The 21,518-nt window shown below is 50.7% G+C and overlaps 1 protein-coding gene across 4 annotated transcripts in view; it reads left to right on the top strand.

Moving 5' to 3' along the window:
- Positions 1–21,518, top strand: part of RANBP3 (RAN binding protein 3) — a 63,354-nt gene that overhangs the window by 18,362 nt on the left and 23,474 nt on the right. For 2 of the 4 annotated variants that reach the window (XM_074384745.1, XM_003938845.3), the window contains exons 2-5: positions 854–909; positions 7,912–8,115; positions 17,953–17,989; positions 18,084–18,170. In XM_074384745.1, coding sequence (XP_074240846.1) covers positions 854–909; positions 7,912–8,115; positions 17,953–17,989; positions 18,084–18,170 — 384 coding nt within the window. The remainder of the gene's footprint in view (positions 1–853; positions 910–7,911; positions 8,116–17,952; positions 17,990–18,083; positions 18,171–21,518) is intronic. The other 2 variants (XM_074384746.1, XM_003938844.3) reach the window with 1 other exon arrangement.

The raw sequence follows: 21,518 nt of genomic DNA on the forward strand, positions 1-21,518 counted from the left end.
TGGAGTGCCTTCATCGTGATCATGTATAGTGCATGCTTCCTGTCTGGCTCCCCACAACTGGGGGCCCTACAAAAGCAAGGCTCTGTCCACACCCTGCTCACCGTGGAGGCACTGGTGCACAGCCCACAGCAGGCACGCACCAGATTCACAGCTGCTCTTGTGTGGCCTCCACTGTGGGCCCGGAGTGGTGAAGGAAGCCCTGGGAGCACCCCCACAGTCCATCAAAGGGCATGCCGGCCCAAGGCCCTGAGGCAGTGTTTCTTCCTTCAGCAGCTGCTTTTCAGGATGGACTCTCAGACCTCTAGCAACTCCAGACATCTTCCCAACCGGCGCTCAGAGATCCAGGTTGAACGCTGGAATTCTTCTACCAGGACTGTCTCTGCAAAGAGCATGAGCAACGCGGCCCTTTTTGGTTGCCCTCTGGCCTGTAAACTTTAAAAAGTTACGTTAGTCTAACATTTGCAACTCAGGAGGTGCCACATAAAAAGCTGGTGTCTCTGTGCCACATTCCTGCAAGGCCACAGCTGCTGGTGCCAAATAGCAGCTGCCATACTCTCCACTGCTCTCCCACGCCCATTTACACACCCACTCTCCGTGAGTCTGGAGAGCTCCTTATTGATAATAAATGCATACAGCAGAGCGAACTTGTCACATCATTCAGGGCGCATCTCACAAACCTAACATACCTGTGCATCCAGGCGTCCAAGTCAAGACGCTGTTCTAAGTGATTTGATGTTCTCCGGAGTTGTTAGTTTGATCTGTATATATGTTTAACTTATTACAAACAAATGTCGCTTTGTTTACTGTATGCATATAGTGTTGGGGGGAAAAAAACTAATTTTTCTTTTTGCAGAAAAGCCTGCCATTGCTCCGCCCGTCTTTGTGTTTCAGAAGGATAAAGGACAAAAGGTAAGGGGCCGGTATGTTCTCTCTTCACTTCGTTACTCTAATTTGTTCTCTCTTCACTGAGAGTCTCTTTTCCAGGTTGTGTTGCCAAGGCCACTTCTGCCCACAGACGAGGAGACCTAAGCAGAGGTCTTTACACCGTCACGTTGAGCTTGGAGAGGAAGGTCCGGTGGCTTTAGGTTACCGTGGAGCGAGGTTAGGTCTACTGTGGAAAGGGCTCAGAGCGCAGTTTATTCCAACACTGTTAGAGAGTTTCTTTCTAATTCCTGCCGATTTGTTTGAGAAATGCTACTGCACCTTAGGAAAACCAACAGCAGAGGGACAGTAGGGGGCAAAGACAGGAAGGAAGACAGGCAGGCAGGGAGGGGGAAAGGAAAAAGGAAGGGAGGGAAAGAAAGGCGGAGAGCAGTGGTGGTTACGGGGAAAGAAGACCTCTAAGGCTGGATTTATTGGCTCTAACCAACTTGCCATACCTGCATTTGGGGTAATTGTTCATTGGTTTGCATTATATATTTATCCCGTCTCCGTGAGGTTGCTTCTCCCTTGGATGTGGGGTGTCTGTGTCACAGAGTGGTTGGAAGTACGTCGCCTGATTCATGGTGATGAGCTGGCAGCCTATGGAAGGTCTGATTGGCGAGGCAGCCGGGTTTTGTGATAAGACATCAGCGGATGCTGTTTACCTTGAAGCCATTGGCTTCTCTTCCTTTCTGACAAATCAGTGTGGAAAGTCAGAGTTGTGTCAAACGTTAGTTGGTACTGTGTGGCAATGACTCCCCAGTTTGCTTGGGGACCCCCCATGGTTTATCCAGAAATAATGTGTGGTCCCCCCCCCACCATGCCCAGTGACGGCATTCCCCATCTAATACCCATCCCAACATTTTAGAGTGACCAAGCGTTGTGCTGAATTCGGTGCATTTTGAGGATGTCTCCATCTTGTTGGCAATAACAGCATTTGAGTATCTCATCAACTCTGTGCTCCTGTAACTTCGGTCCCCTCACAGGTGACTGGGACTCATGGCTACTGGTCTTAGATCCTGTCCCGAAGCCAGAGTTGATCTTGGTGTGGCCCAGTTTTCCTGAGCAATGTTCAAGTGTTCTGTGGGGAGTGGCTGTGTTTGTTTGTGGGGTTGGGGAGAAGAGGAAAACGGTTGTCCTAAACCTCCCCCAATACACCCCTCCCCAGATACCTGTGTATTAGCCTGGGCTTGTCTGCTAAGCTTATAACTTTAATTCGTGAAACTTTTCCATTGTTCATTTTTTTGCTGAAGAAGAATCCAGAAATGTATGAGAACTTCCTTCCAGTTTTGTTTTGGTTTTCCGGGTGGTATTTCCAAGATAAATCTGCCTCTGCTATCTCCTCTCCCTTGGGCCCTGACCAATACAGCTTAATGACATGGCTTTATGATTTGTCCTTTGGAGGTTCCATCAGTTTGAAAGGACTGGTGCATTTCCTCTAGTTTTAGAGAAAAGTCTGAGGAGTTGGGTGTGTTATAGGTAGAATTTTCAGTGCCACAAAAGAAGTAGCGCTGGAATATAAATTTCCTCATCAAGGCAATTGACTTCTATAGAAGGGTGCAGCTCACAGATGGAACAATGGTGAGCACACACCCGGACAAGGAGGGGAAGGGGTACTTATGCCTGATGGAGGTTGCCTCTGCTGCTGTGTCGTTCCCCTATTGGCTAGGGTTAGACCACACAGTCTAGTCTAATTCCAATTGGCTATTTTAAAGGGAGCAGGGGTCCGAGCCGGAGTGGCGGGGTGGGTAGTTTGGTGGGAAGGACGGTTACAGGCAGGTCAGAGCGGGTAAGCAGGGGTCAAAGCAGTTGACTGGAGCGGGTGACCGGGATGAGTCAGGGTGGAGCAAGGGACCAGGGAAACAGATGTGAACTACTTATTGGAACTGGTGGAAAGGTTGTTTACTGAAACTACCTTTAGAGAATGAAAGAATAAGAGAGCTGAACATGCTGACATACTGATTCTTTGAGGTTCACTATATCTAGCAGGTGTGTTAGAGATCTGTTGGACATGTTACAGTCGTTCCTCAGGTGTTCAGTAAAATCAGGATTTTCTAGAATTTTCCATTTTATTATGATCGTCTTTTGAACCTTTTTTTTTTTTTTCTTTTTTGAGACGGAGTTTCGCTCTTGTTACCCAGGCTGGAGTGCAATGGCGCGATCTCGGCTCACCGCAACCTCCGCCTCCCGGGTTCAGGCAATTCTCCTGCCTCAGCCTCCTGAGTAGCTGGGATTACAGGCACGCACCACCATGCCCAGCTAATTTTTTGTATTTTTAGTAGAGACGGGGTTTCACCATGTTGACGAGGGTGGTCTCGATCTCTCGACCTCATGATCCACCCGCCTCGGCCTCCCAAAGTGCTGGGATTACAGGCGTGAGCCACCGCGCCGGGCCCTTTTGAACCATTTTTATTTTAAAACAAAGATTAGCAAATTAAGGCACAGCACTGCCACCTGTTTTTTGTTTTGTTTTTTTGTGTTATTGTCTTATTTTACTTGTTTATGTATGTATTTATCTTTGAGAGACAGAGCCTCACTCTTTGGTCCAGGCTGGAGTACAGGAGCATGATCATAGTTCACTGCAGTCTTGAACTTCTGGGTTCAAGCAATCTCCTGCCTCAGCCTTATGAGTAACTGGAACTGTAGGCACCACCACTACACCTGGCTAATTTAAAATATTTTTTTTTTTTGAGATAGGGTCTCACTGTGTTGCCCAGGCTGGTCTCAAACTTCTGGCTTCAGTCAGTTCTCCTGCCTCAGCCTCCCAAAGTGCTAGGGTTATGGGCATGAGCCACCAAGAATAGAGCGATAGCCTTTCCCTTTGCAGTAGCCCATGGCTGCTGTAGCAGTAGTGTTTGGACAGAGACTGTGTGGCCTGCAGAGTCTTAAGATAATTTGGCCGGGCTTGGTGGCTCACGCCTGTAATGCCAGCACTTTGGGAGGCTAAGGTGGGCGGATCACCTGAGGTTGGGAGTTTGAGACAGCCTGACCAACATGGAGAAACTCTGTCTCTACTAAAATATACAAAATTAGCCGGGCATGGTGGTGTATGCCTATAATCCCAGCTATTCTGGAGGCTGAGGCAGGAGGATCACTTGAATCTGGGAGGCGGAGGTTGCAGTGAGCTGAGATTGCGCCACTGCATTCCAGCCTGGGCAACAAGAGCAAAACTCCATCTCAAAAAAAAAAAAAAAAAAAAGGTATGTAGTATCTGATTCTTTACAGAAAACAGTTTGCCACCCCTGGTTTAAAACAAATAATAGAAATCAATAATTCTTTAAATCTGAAGACCTAGGGCAAGCAGCAAGAAGCAGCAAGATGAATAGTAACGTGTAATATTTGCTCAGATAAATACAAGTGCTTTGAAAGTCACTAGCTCCTGTGTCAGTACTGTTTTCACATCTAAGGGGGTTCTATTGCTTTGTGATAGGCAGGCTAATTTGCATGTATGACCTTCAAGGGGCCTATACAAATTACGTAAACAAGTTGGAGTTGAACCAGGCCAGCTAGGAAGGCATTTTAAAAATGCCAAGTATAGTTCTTAACAAAATAAAATAACTGCCCTCCAGCCTTGGGAGTTCAGCTGCCCACTTCTGTCACTTGCACTTCTGTGGCACCATCACCGAAGAGGCATGTGGGAAAACTCTGTGCTGAGGGCAGGCGGGAGGAGCCTTCATGGGCATTTGCTTTGCTGTCGGATGACAGTGTCCACATGGCCCTGGAATCCTTCCTGCCACTCGGGAGTGAGGTGGAAAGTAAACATACAGGGCAGGCGGCTGACTTTGCTTCTCCTTGGCTTTCTGGTACAGGGCTTGCAGGGAGCAGCCACAGTATTTGTCTTAAATTAGGGTTTGAGGGTCCTTCTGGTTTCATTCTCTCTTGTGGAGATGATCGGCGTATCCCTGTCTTGTTGCTCTCTAGAAGCTAAGCTGGGAGTGAGCTGTTAGAACTGCAGTGATGTTTTTCTGAGGCAGTGTCCCATCCCCTCCCCGACCCCTGGCCTTTGTGCTTCAACATTTTGTTTTGAAAAATTTCAAATCCTTGGAAAGGTATGATGCCACCAACACATGGGTGTCCTGCATTTGGCTTCTCTGTTAACATTGCTGGCTGCAGCTCTGATACTGGAAGTTGTGCCCACGTGACATTCCTCCCCTGAATTGTTCCTTGGGTGTCTCATAGGGATAAGGCCATTCTCCTGTGTGGCCTTACTACCATGTTACTTCTAAAAAAAGGTTAATTCAGTAATATCCTCCAATATATAGTCTATGTTTTAAGTTGTCCTAATTGTCCCTCAGATGTCACTTGTAGTGACCTTAACAACCTCTTGATCTCCAAAGATCAAGAAGTCTCATCAACTTTGGGATGAGCTGACTTACCTTTCAGTAAAGGAGATCTCACACCACCTGATGGGGTGTAAGTAAAAGGGCCCCTTCCTCTCCCCCATCCCCCTTCACGCCATTCCAAGGAGACGCTCCATATGCTCAGGTTTTATTGCCGAACCATGATTTAGAAAAAGGATTTGGAGTTGAAAAGGCCTTAAGCTGCTAGCCCGGGAGTGTTTTGTTTTTGTTCAGTGGCAAAGCCACACAGCAGTTTTCAGATCCCGTTGATGTGTCACATTGCGCTTCAGCACACTACCGGTTGGAACTGTGGCCTGCGTGTGGGTGCCGGTGGCATCACTGAGCCTCGGGTCAGGTTGCCAAATCCTACTATTGTTCCAGGGTAGAAAAAGCCGTGTATGGTTTTAATTGTAGTCCTAGTGCCTACAATGAAGTCACAGCCAGATTGTCAGCACAGGAGTGTTATTTACTACCTTCCCATGCCTGGGCTTCCTGGAGAGGGCTCTGCTGTCAACGCACATTTACAGGCACCATTGTTGGGGGCCGGCAAAAACCAAACCTTTCTTAGCTGCCTTGGATGGAGGTAAAGTTCTTTCTTTTTTCTTTTTAATGTGAAGAGAATGTAAATATCCTTATGTGGGCTATTCCATTATTTGTAAATACTAAACATTTCTTTCATTTCCTCTCCCTCCAGAGCATTTGTTAACCTGAAGCGGGGAGGCCTTGAGATTACACTAGCAGAATCATGCCCATTTGGTAAAATGACAGAAGGCAGTTACAGAAAGGCTGTTTAGCAGACAGTATGATTGAAAATGTGGTCATAGAATGTTTAGACCTATTTTTGTGGCTTACTTAACAGTTAGGGTGACGGGCTTAGCCCTGGTGCATGTGGTTCTTGCCAGCCATGTGAATTTTAGGATGAGGTCAAAGGCTGGCAGAATCTTGATGTCTGATTTTACCAGGCATGTTGAAAACCCCAGGTCTCATCTTGGTTCTTTAGAACTTACTCTTCCTGCCCAGGAGAAATGCTAGGACCCGGGTAGAAAATGCTGGAATAACATTGGTTAATTCTCCCAAGAAATTTTCTAATCTGAGAGAGAGGGAGTGATGTAATACTTCTCAACACTTGTACTAATCAGTTCTTTTTACCCAAAGATGATGAATTTCATTCTGTTTTGATGTTGGGATTTCTACTTTATAACTCTCCTCTTCGTCCTCCTGTTTAGCATTTTGAATTACATAAGGGTGTTTGAATATTTACATTTCAAAAGCAGTGGCTGCAAAAAATTCAGGTGATTCTAATGAGAGATAGGCAGTACCCCACTGAGATTTTGGTTTAGTTTTTCTCTTGTGAGATGTTAAGTGTCTAACCATAAAGTAGCACCACACATGGGTGGCCAGACCGACCACAGTGCCCTGTGCAGGTTTGGAGAGCGGCTGGTCTGTGGATCTGCCCTGGGTAGAGAGAGGCGACAGCGTCCTTTTGAGACGTGAGGATTCCTTTGCTTTCCTAGGAATTTGTGAACGTTCTCTTACATCCTCTTTCGGTAGTTCCTTTCCTCCTCCCAGATCCCTACATTTTAAGTAGTGCCCAAGCCCTGTCTAAGGAGACCAGCCGCTTCACACTCAGAAGAAACACCACCACGTCCACGGGGAGATGGGGCAGCCCTGTACAGTACTCGGTTAGGTCACCAAGTACAAGAAATGGCTCCATGTCATTGGACAATGCCAAGAGGGAGGTTTGGGGACTGGAACCTGTCTGTTTTAGGACGCCAGGTGTATAACCTGTTTCTCAAGAAAAGAGTCTTGGAGTTATGGCCACAGAGCTCTCAGCCCATCGAAGCCCTGCCGGAGTCCCAAGAACCACCTTAAAGGATGCCGGGTGTTGTACTGTGGGGAGGAAGACTCCAGAACCGGCTGCTCTCCAATGAGCCCTTGCCCAGGGTATTGAGGAATGCACCTGGGAGAATCCTAGGCCCAAGGGCTCTGCGGATGTGCCCCTCTCCTCCATCTGAACTACCCACCTACCGCTGATGCAAAAACCAGCTCTTGGTGTCTGTGTCACCCCACACCTGCACTCACTGAGGTGGGAAAGCACTTTGTGCATCCTGGGTGTAAGCAGAACAAATGGAAAGTGCCAGAAGAACTGTAGTGAGAAACAGAAGCCCTTGACCCACGCCTCCCTGGTTTCTCCCTAACTGTAGGATTCCAGCCCCACCTTCCCCTTTCCTAAAGCACAGAAATGGTGCTGATGGCCAACTCCCCCACTTCAGTATTTCTGAGATACTAAAGGAATTTAAATCTTTTGCATGATCATCTGTGTTCCTTGATCACCAAGGCCCATAAGCTGAGTAGCTCCTTGTCAGGCAGACTGTAGTTTTGGAAACAAGGGTCCTGCTTCTCACACACCGCCAAGCTCCTTGCAAAGTCACATGGCACCCAGTCCCACTGACTTTCCTTTTCGTCAGCCGTGAGAGCCAGTTTTATTGAGCAGAGCCCAGCAGCAAGTGCCTGCTCTCCCCACCGTCCTTTCAGGCACAGGAGCTGCTGCAGGCCGAGCCATCTCCAGCCTCTGACCCCTGCCCGCCCTCCCTGCTGTCTGGTGCAGCCTTTATTCACATTGAAGGAAAATTGTCTTTTGTGCTCCCAGTCCCCTGCAGAGCAAAAAGACTTGTCGGATTCGGGAGAGGAGCCTCGGGGGGAGGCTGAGGCCCCCCACCATGGCACGGGTCACCCCGAGTCAGCTGGCGAGCATGCCCTAGAACCTCCTGCCCCTGCTGGCGCCTCAGCCAGCACTCCTCCGCCTCCCGCTCCTGAAGCCCAGCTTCCTCCTTTTCCGCGAGAACTGGCAGGGGTAAGTCCACACCTACTTGGCACTCCTATTGCCCAAGGAGACGCCAACCCAGACCGGCCCCTTTCCCCTCGGGTCCCTCAGATCCTGGCCCTAGCTCATTGTAATAGGCTGATGGTATCTTAAAAGATGACAAGGAGGCTGGGCGCAGTGGCTTACGTCTGTAATCCCAGCACTTTGGGAGGCCGAGGCGGGTGGATCACCTGAGGTCAGGAGTTCGAGACAAACCTGGCCAACATGGTGAAAACCCCGTTTCTACTAAAAACACAAAAATTAGCTGGGCGTGGTGGCGCATGCCTGTAATCCCAGCTACTCGGGAGGCTGAGGCAGGAGAATCACTTGAACCCAGGAGGTGGAGGTTGTGGTGAGCTGAGATCGTGCCACTGTACTCCAGCCTTGGCAACAGAGTGAGGCTCCGTCTCAAAAAAAAAAAAAAAAAATGACAGGGATTTCTTCCAACTCCCTTTAATTTGTGCTGCTGAAAAGTCAGGGAAGATCAAGTCCCTTTTTACTCTTTTCTAAATTGGGGGAATATATACCCACAGCAAGAGGTGAATCCTATTTCCCAAAAAAGACATGAGGGGTCAGGAGGAATTCAGTCATGTGAAGTAGAACCTTCCAAACCTGATCTGACCCCTTCACCCTCCTTCCATTTTTCTTTCTTGTTTCCCTGAATGCGGGCATTGAAGTTTAGTGTCTTAGAAACCCAAGAAGCTAAGGCTTCCTTTGATATCTAGGAAGAGGCGCTCTCCAACACAGATTGCTTTGCAAGACTGATTGTGTTTGGACTGTGGTTAAGGCGGTGAACTGATTGTCTTCAATCAAAGCAGGAAGAAGAAAAGACTCTTCCTTTGAACCCAGAAGGAATCCCCTGAGCCCTTTATCTTTGTATTAAGAAGCCTTTTGAAGATTATAGGTGGAGAAGACTGTGAACTCTCAAGAACAAGAAATGTCTTTGGTTTTTGAAGTTTGATAAATTGGGAAAGGTAAACATTATCCTACATTCAGGATTGAAAACTCCATCCTCTAGGTAACTCATGACAGAAGACCCCTATTCTCAGGACAGGGAAAAAGGACTCTTAACAAGAAAAGAAGGGACCCAGCTCTACTACCTGCCTGAGCACCAGGCAGCCTTCCAGCCTGGCACAGTCCCAAACCTTACCCCAGACCTCAGTGATTCCTTCTAGCACACACCAGTCTCCCCCTTTTTAAGGACACTATTGACATTCAGCTACAGCCACCAAACCCCAGGACACTCGAGAAGCACTGTTCGGCCACGGGTGGGTTGGAGTCTTGTGTTAACATTTTGGAAGAGTCAGTGTGTGATGGAAAAAGAAGCAACAGAGGCTGTTGCTTCTCCATCCATGCCAGCGGCTAGGCGGGGAATCGGCAGTAGTGGCCTTTGTGGTGCAGAAGTAGGTTTGGGGTATTGAGACATGGGATCCACGGAAAGGAGTCCAGCCAGGAGGCACTTGTCCCACAGTGCCCTGGGAGCACAGCCCTCCCACGAACGCATGTGACAGCTGCCAGAGCGAGAGTTAGGAGGTGGCTGCGCCTTTCTTTTGTTGGCAGAGCAGCTGCTGGAAACTTCTCCTGAGTCAGGTGTGGTGAGTTTCTGCGCCTCTGGTCTTTGAGAGCACAGGAGATGGTGTTCTAATGTTTCTATCTTCAGCTCTCTGCGAACAGATAGTTTGTTTTTAGGGTCTACCCTAGAGGTGCCTGGGTTTGAAAAATGTGGCCCACATAAGACTCCCCAGCTGCAGAGGTGACAGGTTCTGGAATGAGAGTAGCAAACAGACAAGTGGATCACAGAACTGTTGTGGCAGCAGGTGCTCTTTGAGAGCACACAGGCTGTTCGGTGCCCTGCGAACTTCTCACAGAACCCATGCTGGAGTGTCCGGAGGGGCCTCACCTCGTACAGGTATTCATCTCTGGGTCCTGGCTGGCCCAGGTAGATCTCAGCATCCTGATTCTTAGGGACTTTGGGTCTGAGGCTGTGATCCTGAGAAATTCAAGTAGTCCCCCACACCGGCAAGTGAAAGGTGAACCTGTATGGCAGAGAGCCTTGGGATGAGCTTGTAGTCACCGTGGGACAGCCAGGATTGGGGGCTGCAGGGATCTGTGTAAATGTTCCAGTATAGCACTGGTGGCCACGCCTGTTACATGCTCCTTGCAGTTTTAGCATTCGCAACTTTCGGATCCCCACTCTCAGAAGCCACTTGTGACAGCTCTGAGCTGTCCAGGGCTCCTTCCCTCAGGCTGTCTGCAGAGAATACCAATACCCTGGCTGGTTGCTGAGGGCTCCCATTAATTGGCTTTCTCTACTAATTGGGCCTTCTCAGAGCCCAGAGCAAAATAGACTTTATTTTAGGTTAGTTAAGCCATAGATCAAGTCAGCTGAAACTCAACCCCAGCCGCTGCTTGACCTGAGAGTTTTCTTTGATGAACTTAGACTGTTTTCATTTGCATCAGAAGAAATTTGGGTCTCACTGTGTATCACACTGGAATTCAGGAAACCGCCCCCTTGTTACCCAGCAGGTCTCATCCATCACGTCTAGTTGGCTTTATTCCACAGTCCCTTGTGGGGAATGTAAAGCTGAGAGTTCTTGGTGATAAATAGTGGCTTGCTGTTGCTTATAAAGGGCCCTTATCATCTTTCAGTCTCTTCAGAACCCTGGCCATGGAAGACTCAGTACCAGGAAAAAGTCTCTATATATCAGACTCCCTGGCTCTCAGAAGACAGTCTGAAGAAGACGAAACCACATCCCAGTTAAGTTCTCTGTTTGATCCAGAGAAAGCAGGCAGCTCTAGGCACTCACTCTGAGCCTGCTGGAATTGTACTGGACTGAAGCTCCCTGCCAAGGCCCTGCGGAGCCTCAGACATGTTTATTAGACCCACCAGGGAGCTTAAGAAGGTTCTGGAATGAGTCCCTCTGGCCAGACAGCTGCCCCCCACCTTCCAGCCCCTGCACAGGACTTGGCCCTCAGCACCCCTCTACACTCAGACCTGCGGAAGCCGCCTCTCCCTTGGTTATCTCAGGGCCTGCCTGTTTGACAAGAATTTCTGAGCTGGTCGTGTCAGTCACAGAATAAAAAGCACTGAACTGGCCCACAATTTCTTTTGCATCCCAGGCATCCAGCCATGACCAGCCAGATTTTCTAACTTGTCAGACTCACTGAGGTCCTGGTAGACCACATGGTTGCCATGGTTTTCTAGAGGGACTTTATCTGAGGTGGCCTTGCTTTCTGGACTTTCTCAGGGGACCGGGTAGACGGTTCCATTCCTTCCTGTTTCCTCCTTGTCTTTGTATCCATCGGGTCGGCTTCTGAAAGCGCTGTCCCCTTTCTTGGGCCACCTTGGCACCCGTGTCCTCCTTGAGGCCACACCAGGCAGTCTCACAAGAGCCGCGTGTTTTGAACAGGGCAATTCTTAATAAATGTGATAACCACGATTTTCACTGTTTCATTCCTTATGCAAAGAACCAACGCTTCCCACCCCTGCATTCCCATTCCAGATGGGATGTGCCCCCTTGTCTTGTACTTAGCAACAGGGACTCACATGCCTCACAGAATTGAGCTACTTCCCACAAGGTCCCTGTGGCTCCTGATGGGAGCTTGCTGCGAGGTCAGCCGCCACCCTGCCGGCAGGGGCGCATGATCAGCACTCTGGCCAGCCTGCAGCCAGAGCCGCTGGAGGGCGTCTTCATCTTTTCTCATTATTATTAATCTGGGATGTTGTCATCACAGGTGTTGAAATGGGTGCTGACCCAGCATTCCCAGGTGTCGTCCTGAAGTCCTGCCGCTCGCAGGCAGTGGATCTAGTTTGGGAAATGCGGAGGAGGAGGAGGAGGAGGAAATGAGGCTCTCATGTCCAGCTTCTGTCCTCGCTCCTCCCCAGTAAGCTCGAGTCCTTGGAGCCTGCTCTTTTGTTTTTGTTTTTTTGAGCCAGAGTCTCACTCTGTTGCCCAGGCTGGAGTACAGTGGCGCAGTCTTGGCTCACTGAAACCTCTGCCTCCTGGGTTCAGGTGATTCTCCTGGCTCAGCCTGCTGAGTAGCTGAGATTACAGGCATGCATGCACCACCACACCTGGCTAATTTTTGTATTTTTAGCAGAGACGGGGTTTTGCTGTGTTGCACAGGCTGGTCTCGAACCCCTGATCTCAGGTGATTTACCTGCCTAAGCCTCCCAAAGTGCTAGGATTACAGCCGTGACCCACCGCGCCCAGCCTGGAGCTTGCTTTTAAAATCCTCCTGAGCTCTGGTTGCAGACCTCTGGGCCTGATCCCAAGTGTGTCCCAGACATTGTTCAGGACCAACCTCTGAGGACCCCTTCCTTGTTTGGGATGAGGGGTGGCCCCAGACTGCCTTGACACCAAACATGTCCAGACTCCTGGGCTGCCGAGTCTGGGAAATGGAAAATGTCTGTGGAGCTTTAATGTTTGGGAAGCTGACATTGGCCGTGTGCGGGGCTGGGTGGCTTAAAGGGGCTTCCTGCACCCCAAACCTTTGTTTGCCTTGGGGAAGACAGCATGAGCTAGCTGGACAGCAAGCTCCAACGTCTCCTGAGAGGAGAGGCCCTCCATCCCAGCAAGGTACAGGGTAGGGAGGCCTGGACGAGGGCAGAGGGCAGGCGGCGCCTCAGGTGGGCAGCGGGTTAGGAGTTCTAGAAGAGCCAGCTTGTCCACAGGTACGCACTCTGTTTTCTTGCTTCCCTCCTCTGGCTCTTAGTGGAGAGCTGCTGGCAAGAGGTTCCCCCGGGGTTGGAATCTTCCTATGTTCTCCTTCCCAGGCCTTGGCTTCCTAGCCTTTCCAGGACCAAGAGAAGAGATTTGGGGCACGGATTTGAGGGTCTCCTGAGGTTAGGGGTCAGGCAGCATCTGAATCTTGCCTGCCTAGGCACCTGTTCTCAGGGTCACTGAAGGGGACATCATGGGGGGACACAGACTCCACCCATGCAGCAAGTCCTCAGCAAGCACCTTCTGTGCAGGGTGTCCTGGTGTTGGGTGGATGAACTGTGTTGTAGGAGACACCCCTGAGATCATTTCCCTCTGTGATAGAACAAAACAGAGTAGCTCCAGAGAGGGCTCATGAGGGGCTGTGGGGATAGGGAGTAAGTGCATGCCTACCCTGGAGGTGACGCTCATAGCATCTTAGACACGCGAGGACCTGGAGGGAGGGTGCTTATGCCCTGGCAGAGCAGCACTCTGAGGCAGAAGCAGTCAACATGTTCAGATAACAGGAGGCCACATGGCCAGAGCCTGGTGGCCGAGGGGACCCCGTGCTTGAGGAGGTCACTAAGGCAGGATGGAAGGGTATATTCTCAAGGGGCTAGAGCTAACGGGACTTGCTGACAGGTTGGAGGTGATGGGTGAAAGGAAGGATGAATCCAGAATACCTGGGAGTACCACGATGTTCCAGGGCTGCTCTGGAGCCTCGAGCCTCACTCTTGACCTGGACATGCTGCTCTGGGGAGAGCATCCATAGCATCCACGATCCCTGAGAGGTGTGGTGTAGCGTGAAAAGAGCCCCCAAAGATGCAAAGCAAGCACGGACAAAACTGAAGGGAGGAAGTCGAGTCAACCCTAAGAGTTGGAGACTGCAGTACCCCACTTTGAGTAATGGATAGAACATCTAGACAAGATCGGTAAGGAAACGGGACTTGAACAGCACTACCAGCCAACCAGACCTAACAGACGTGTAGAACTCCCCACCCACATAGCGGGGTGCACGTCGTTCTCAAGTGGACATGGAAAGGGCTGCATGGGAGACTGTTTGTAGGTCACAGAACCCACCTCCAATGTAAAAGGATTGAAATACAGAGTAAAAGGCCGGGCGCGGTGGCTCAAGCCTGTAATCCCAGCACTTTGGGAGGCTGAGGCGGGTGGATCACAAGGTCAAGAGATCGACACCATTCTGGTCAACATGGTGAAACCCCGTCTCTACTAAAAATACAAAAAAGTAGCTGGGCATGGTGGCACATGCCTGTAATCCAAGCTACTCAGGAGGCTGAGGCAGGAGAATTGCCTGAACCCAGGAGGCGGAGGTTGTGGTGAGCCGAGATCGCGCCATTGCACTCCAGCCTGGGTAACAAGAGCGAAACTCCATCTCAAAAAAAAAAAAAAAGAAATACAGAGTAAGTACTCCAACCACAAGGAGATAAAATTGTAAATCAAAAACAGGGAAACTAGGAAATTGACACGTGGAAATTAACCTGGATAACCAGATCAAAGAGTTAGACTTGCAGGTGGCGGGGGAAACATCCCATGCAGGGGTGAGGAGACAAGGGAGCTCGGAGACCAGCTCCCCCCCCCCCCCCGTAAGGCTGGACTCGGGTCTCCTCCAGCTTCTCCATGGCCTGCAGGGGGCCTAGGATGCGGTGTCTTTTTGTTGAACAAATGCCAAGAGGGCTCCTATTGTGAGGACCAGTGACACGACTCCCAGGATCAGAATAAGCCACAGAGGAAGAGTCTAAGGGGCCTAGAGGTCATCTCACCAAGGGGTTTGTTCTCGCCTGAGGGAAAAGGAGGGCATCACTGGATGAGAGAGCAGGTTGTCTACAGAGGCCAAGGAGAGTGTGGCCATCTCCTGGTCCCAGAAGTCATTCAGGAAGGGACGTGTCACCCAGGACCAGGGAGGCCATCGTGTAAAGATTTTGGTACAGTTGAAATGCTCATTGGATTAAAAGGGAAGAGAAAAGCCTAGAGCCACAGGATAGGACTTGGGCCTGGGGATGGCCTGGGCCTGCTGTTAGGAACGGGTGGGAGGACAGGTGAGGCCAGGGAAGGCAGAGGTGAGGCGAGCAGTGCTGCGTCCGAGGAGACTGGGCTGTGCAGAGGCGGCTGGCCTCAGACAGGAACCTGCACAGAGCATTTGGAGGCCAAAGCCAGCCTGCAGGGCTCTGGAGGGCATGAGTTACCCCAAGGGAAAGGAGGCTGTGCCAGCTGTCATTTCTCAGAGCTGCCTGTGCTAGGAGGCTGATGTAGCTGGCCCGGGCATGGGACGCCAAGGCTGGGCTGCATGAGCGAAGGCTTTGGCAACCCAGTGGGCAGATGCTGGTTCTGTGTTTATCTCACCTTTGCTTGCTGAGTATGAGGATGAGTGATAGCTGGAGCCTATACCCACCCCGCTGATGTTACCCAAGAGCAGGGGTGACAAGCTGGTGACAGCTCAGTAGTGTCAGATGCAACCCCAGGCTCTGGTGTTTCTAGAAAGGTCACCCCCAATCCAGACCCCTGGCCTAGCCGCACCCAGGAGTCACTCCACACCCCTGACTCCTGGTTCAAGCCTGCCCAGAGTGCTAAAGTGAGTTTGGCTTCATCAGGTGTGGGTCTTGAGCATTGTAATCATCTGCTCCCAGTGCACAGGGAACCAGGCTGAGCATCTTACCTGCCCCGCCTATCACCTCATGCCCCTGTGAGGGAGGCAGTAGCATCCCTATTTTCCAGGTGAGAAGGCTGAAGCCTGGACAAGGTATGGTTTCACCCCTAGAAAATGGCAGAGCTCAAATAAACTGACAGTTCTTCCAGCTGTCAGGAGGCGGCAGGAACTAAGCAACCTCTGCACCCCTCGTGCCCTTGTCCGGCTGCAGTTGTTGCTGACTCTAGGGCCAGCCTGCTTGACGGCATTTCGTTTTGGACTCCAGTATTTTCACAGTTGCCTCAGTGACTAATACAACCCAGTGTTGTGTTACAAGGATTTTGTGTTTCCCACACATTTTGATGATGTCATCTCGTGGGGATAGTGATAATCAGCCCTCACTCGCACAGTTCCCTGGGACCATTTCCAAAGCCCTCCTGGAACACAGGCATCAAGCAAGACGCTCAGACATCCCATGCAGGGGTGAGGAGACAAGGGAGCTCAGAGACCAGCTCCCCCCCGTAAGTCTGGACTCAGGTCTCCAGCTTCTCCATGGCCTGCAGGGGGCCTAGGATGCAGTGTCTTTTTGTTGAACAAATGCCAAGCGGGCTCCTATTGTGAGGACCAGTGACACGACTCCCAGGATCAGAATAAGCTGACACAAACCCATGTTGTCAGCTCACACAGGAGGATAGAGTCCAGGTTAGGATTTTACTTACCGTCGTGAGTGGGCTGTGTGACTTCAGGTAAATGTCCTACCTTCTCTGGGCTCTCACTGCCACACATTCCAGCCCTGGGCCTGTAAGCTAAGATGGTGTTTACATTTTTTAAAGGATTATAAAAGCAAAAACAAAGAACTATATGACAAAGACCAAATGTGGCCCACAAAGCCAGCAGTACCGACCGTCTGGCCCTTTATGGGAAAATGCGCCGCCCCAACTTTAGAAGGGTCTCCCTCGGCTCCTGTGCTTTTTGGTCTTATTTATTGCTGTTTGCTTTCCCAGACCACTCTGCAGTCTGCAAAGCACTTTCACAGGCATCATCTCCCGTAAGCACCCCACCCACCCCCACCCCCCGCCGTAAGCCCGGGCAGCTCGTCAAGGCACGCGGGCCTCATTTGGCTAAACTTGACCTCTAAGGAGCAGTTTGGAAAATAAGAAAATTGGTTTTTCTGCTTGCTCTTGCAGGGAGTATGCTGGGAGGAGTGGCACTCACTGGTCACTGTGCTTCTGGCAGCCAAATTCTGAGACGGGACATAAATGAGAGATTGTGCTGGGGGAGAGGGTCACCACTACTCATTTTAAATTTGGGTTTTGTTTGTTTGAGATGAGATGTGTCCTTCAGGCTGGAGTGCAGTGGCACGATCATAGCTCATTGCAGTCTCAGACTCCCGGGCTCAAGTGATCTTCCTGCTTCCACCTCCCGGGGAGCCGCAGCTACAAACATTCACTCCCATGCCCAGCTGATTTTTGTGTGATTGGGTTTTTTGTAAATACAGAGTCTCGCCATGTTTCCCAGGCTGGTCTCAAACTCCTGAGCCCAAGAAATCCTTCCGCCTCAGCCTCACTGCACCAAGCCCATTTTAAGTGGTGTGTTTTTTCGTTTTCATTTATTTATTTATTTTTAGACAGAGTTTCACTCAGGCTGGAGTGCAGTGGCTTGATCTCAGCTCACTGCAATCTCTGCCTCCTGGGCTCACTCGATGCTTGTGCCTCAGCCTGCAGCTGGGACTACAGGCGTGCACCACCACGCCCAGCTACTTTTTTTTTTTTTGTCTTTTTAGTAGAGACAGGGTTTCACCATGTTGGTCAGGCTGGTCACGAACCCATTTTAAGTCTTGGTTGCTAGTTGTTCACACTCTAAAGCTGAAGGTTGTGGAATAGGGAATTCTTCAGGCCCCTCCCCTCAGCCTGTGACTTGGCTTTGTCTTTGATGGTTCTGTTCTAAACGCCTCACAAGCAGGCTTTGGTCCAGAACATCCAAGCTCTCACTTGCTCGGGGAATAACGGCCCACCTTGAGACAGGGATGTGCTCGGTAGAATGTTCCAGGGCAAGGAAGGGAAACCACTCTATCCAGTGCGACAAGACCGTTTTACACAATTCCGCTGCCCTCAAGGGTAGAGAGGGTCGCTTTTCAGCTCTTGGCAGGATTCACAGGGTTTGGAGGAGGTTCAGCTCTGTTTGAGTTTGGGGGTGGCGGGCTAGTTAGCGTAACCTGTGGAGAAACAAGAAACTGATCTGGGTGCTGTGGGTGCTTTCCCAGCCACTAAGAGGATTCCTTGGCATGCGTTTGTGAAGCCGGGTGCAGAGGTTCATCAGGGGGTTTTTGAGCTTCAGGCTGAAATCCTGGCTCAGATTCAGGTGCTGGGCTCCGGGAGTTAGCTGCCCGCGGTGCATGTTGGGATATTTTTTACGGAGCCAAGAGTTGCTCGGTTGCCTTGAGCCTAATGCCCTCTGACCCTGGCTGTGTGCTCCTTGTTTCAGAGGTCAGCTGGCGGCTCCAGTCCTGAAGGCGGAGAAGGTAAGGAGCTCTCTGACACCTTTGACCTTCTTCGGTTGTTGTAAAAACGGAAGCGACCTGATTTTTCTCCTCCTCTTCTCATCGTTTTCCGTAGATTCTGATCGAGAAGATGGAAATTACTGCCCTCCCGTCAAGCGAGAAAGAACGTCCTCTTTAACCCAGTTCCCACCCTCACAGTCAGGTAAAATATGCAAACTTACCAAATGGTGAAAGCGTTTATGCTTACAAAGCCACCGTTTCCCTCAGCACCACGTGTCCTCCGCTGTGTCCTTCCTGCCTGGCTCCAGTTAGAGTTGATCTGAGGCTTGGGCTCGGTCAGTGAGGTGAGAGCTTGCCAGAGTGCAGCACCAGGTGTCGCTGTCTAGAATCAGCAACACTGATGGCATGGCGAGAAGTATGGCCTGAGGAAGACTGGAGAGATCGTCCCTCTGAGATGGAGGAAAGGGGTTGACTGCTGAGGGCCCTGTTGGGGCCTCTGTTAATGACATTTTTTTCCAAGGCTGGGCACAGACTGGGGGTATAGGGGTGGGGTGTTCTGACCCTTCAGCTGCGTGCCCAGCACGGGCAGTCCAGTGCGGTCGCCCAGACATGCGCATGCATGTGCACACACACGGTAACCAGCAAGCCAGGAGGCCCCAGCAGAGGCCCGCGTGTGCTGCTGTGAACTCCCAGAAGACAGGAGCTTGCAGGGGCCTGGAAGGAAGGGTGGTCCTGGCTCAGACTGTGGAGCAGGGCAGGCTAAAGGGCTTGGAGGCCCTGGACGTGAGGTCCGGTCCGAGCACAGGCATGGAGGTTGGAGTGTGGACACATACACAGGCTGGTGCAGGAGAGAGGTTCAGGGGACAGACAGCGCCATCACTGCTACTTAGTGGGACACTCAGAGCCCGGCCTCCTGCCATGGGGACACCCCTGAAGATCTGAGGGTAAACGCCACCACAGGCATTGTCTGGTGACCTCCGTCTTAGCTGTCTGTAGCACCAACATGGAGAGACACGAGAGTTTGGAGAAGTTCTCCAGTTACCTAACTGAAATCCATTCCATGTAAATCATTTTACAGTCATGAACCTTCAGGATGTCAAGTTGTTTCTGCTTACTGAAGTCACGCATGTGCTAATAGAAACGCATAGCCTCGGAAGCCAGCGTTCTTCCGAAGTCACCCCTCCACACACTCGCTTTCCTACCCCTTTCTGCTCGTGTTGATTTTGGACGCGGCCACGTCCTTTTGCACGGCTGCGTTAGGTTCTCCTGTGCTGTTACGCTGTCATCTGCTGACCTGATATTGCGGAACTGTTGGATGGCCTGCAGTCCAGGCTGCAGTTGACGTCCTTTATTTAAGGATCTCTGCGCCCTTGGACAAGTGTTCTGTGGAATGAAGGAGCTTCACCTGCTTGTTGATTTTATTCCTTCCCCATCACTGCCCACTGCTGAACCACACTTGTTGCGTCAATAACCAGTGTGGAGAAGAGTGGGTGTTGGGCTGTGAATGTAGGCTAAAGAGGCGAGGGGCTGCCAATCATTCTTCTCTCCTGGCCTACCTAAATCACCTCCCGTCCAGCATGGCGGCCCCCAGGAGACACTCAGCTCTTGATCTTCAGGGTAACTGGAGGTGTGAGGGCACCAGTCATTTGGATAGTGATGTCTTTGGTTCCACTCTGCATAGAGTGAGTTCTTCACCTCCGAATTCCGCTTCATTTGTGGAAACTTGTTGGCCGGCCCACACCCTGGGAAGCAGTTGCCCTAGTGAAGTAAGATCTTAGGTGAGGGAGGGGAACCCCATGGGCAAGCCTCGACAGTTGAGAAGGAGTCAGGGCTCCCACGTGGCCTGGAGCATCCGGCAACTCCCTGCTCTGCCCTGCCCTATCTGCTGCCCCCGCAGCAGTGCAGGGACAAGGGAGTATCCCAGTAGACCAGAGTTGACTTGTAGTCACCAGACAGATGAAGGCCGTTGAGCTGGAGACCCTCATAGTGCCGCAGAGAGTCTTGGGGTTTGCTTTTCTGGGGAAAGACTGAATGCCCTGTTCGCTTGCTGTCCTGTCTCCTCTCCTGGGACATGAGAATCCACCCCTCAGGTGGAAGAGGTGATCTCTATGGATCTACCCCACCCATTCATGCTATTTTTCCTCCTGTTCCCTCCCCCACCTGCACCTCCTTGCTGACAATATCAAAAAACAATGTTTTATGCCATCAAGCTTCTGCAAGCCATCTGCAGGCCATTCCAACTCAGAGTGAGGTGACCCCCTGCCCCTCTGCCTTCCCACCCAGCCTAGGGGTTCTCCTGGGAGGAAAAGCAGTTGGTGTTGGAAAATCAGATTTCACCAGGCATTTAAAGTCAGTTCTTTTTCAGCTGTTAAATTTTTCCGCCGGGCACAGTGGCTCAAGCCTGTAATCCCAGCACTTTGGGAGACTGAGGCGGGTGGATCACGAGGTCAAGAGATCGAGACCATCCTGGTCAACTTGGTGAAACCCCAAGTTGACTTTGTACTAAAAATACAAAAAATTAGCTGGGCATGGTGGCGCATGCCTGTCATCCCAGCTACTCAGGAGGCTGAGGCAGGAGAATTGCCTGAACCCAGGAGGCGGAGGTTGCGGTGAGCCGAGATCGCGCCATTGCACTCCAGCCTGGGTAACAAGAGCGAAACTCCGTCTCAAAAAAAAAAAAAAAAAGAAAAAGAAAATTTACCCCCAGTTCTTCAGCTCATAGTTTGGGGATCTCACATGAGATGAGGCTTCAGAACCCCTTAAGTTTCTGTTTCTGTAAGCAGAGCCTGCTTGCATGGAGCTTTAGGTCCCTTAAAACAACCTGTGAGGTAATGTATTACTCATTTTCCAAAATTTTGTACGAGTAATGCATTCATAATGGGGGGGGGTTATTTGTTTTGTTTTTTTGAGATGGAGTTTCACTCTTTTTGCCCAGACTGGAGTGCAATGGTGTGATTCAGTTCACTGCAACCTCCGCCTCCTAGGTTCAAGGGATTCTCCTGCCTCAGCCTCCCCAGTAGCTGGGATTACAGTCGGACACCACAACACCAGAGTAATTCTGTATTTTTTAGTAGAGGCGGGGTTTCACTTGTTGGCCAGGCTGGTCTTGAACTCCTGACCTCAGGTGATCTGCCCACCTTGGCCTCCCAAAGGGCTGGGATTACAGGCGTGAGCCACCACACCTGGCTCATAATTTTATTTTATTTATTATTTTTTTTTGAGACGGAGTTTCACTCTTGTTACCCAAGCTGGAGTGCAATGGCGCGATCTCGGCTCACTGCAACCTCTGCCTCCTGGGTTCAGGCAATTCTCCTGCCTCAGCCTCCTGAGTAGCTGGGATTACAGGCACGTGCCACCATGCCCAGCTAATTTTTTGTATTTTTAGTAGAGACGGGGTTTCACTATGTTGACCAGGATGGTCTCGATCTCTTGACCTCGTGATCCACCTGCCTCAGCCTCCCAAAGTGCTGGGATTACAGGCGTGAGCCACTGCGCCCCGCCAATTTTTTTTTTTTTTTTTTAACGTAAATCAGAAATACAGCAAGTAAAA

Source organism: Saimiri boliviensis, chromosome 14 (assembly GCF_048565385.1).
Source record: "Saimiri boliviensis isolate mSaiBol1 chromosome 14, mSaiBol1.pri, whole genome shotgun sequence".
Classification (NCBI taxonomy): Eukaryota; Metazoa; Chordata; class Mammalia; order Primates; family Cebidae; genus Saimiri; species Saimiri boliviensis.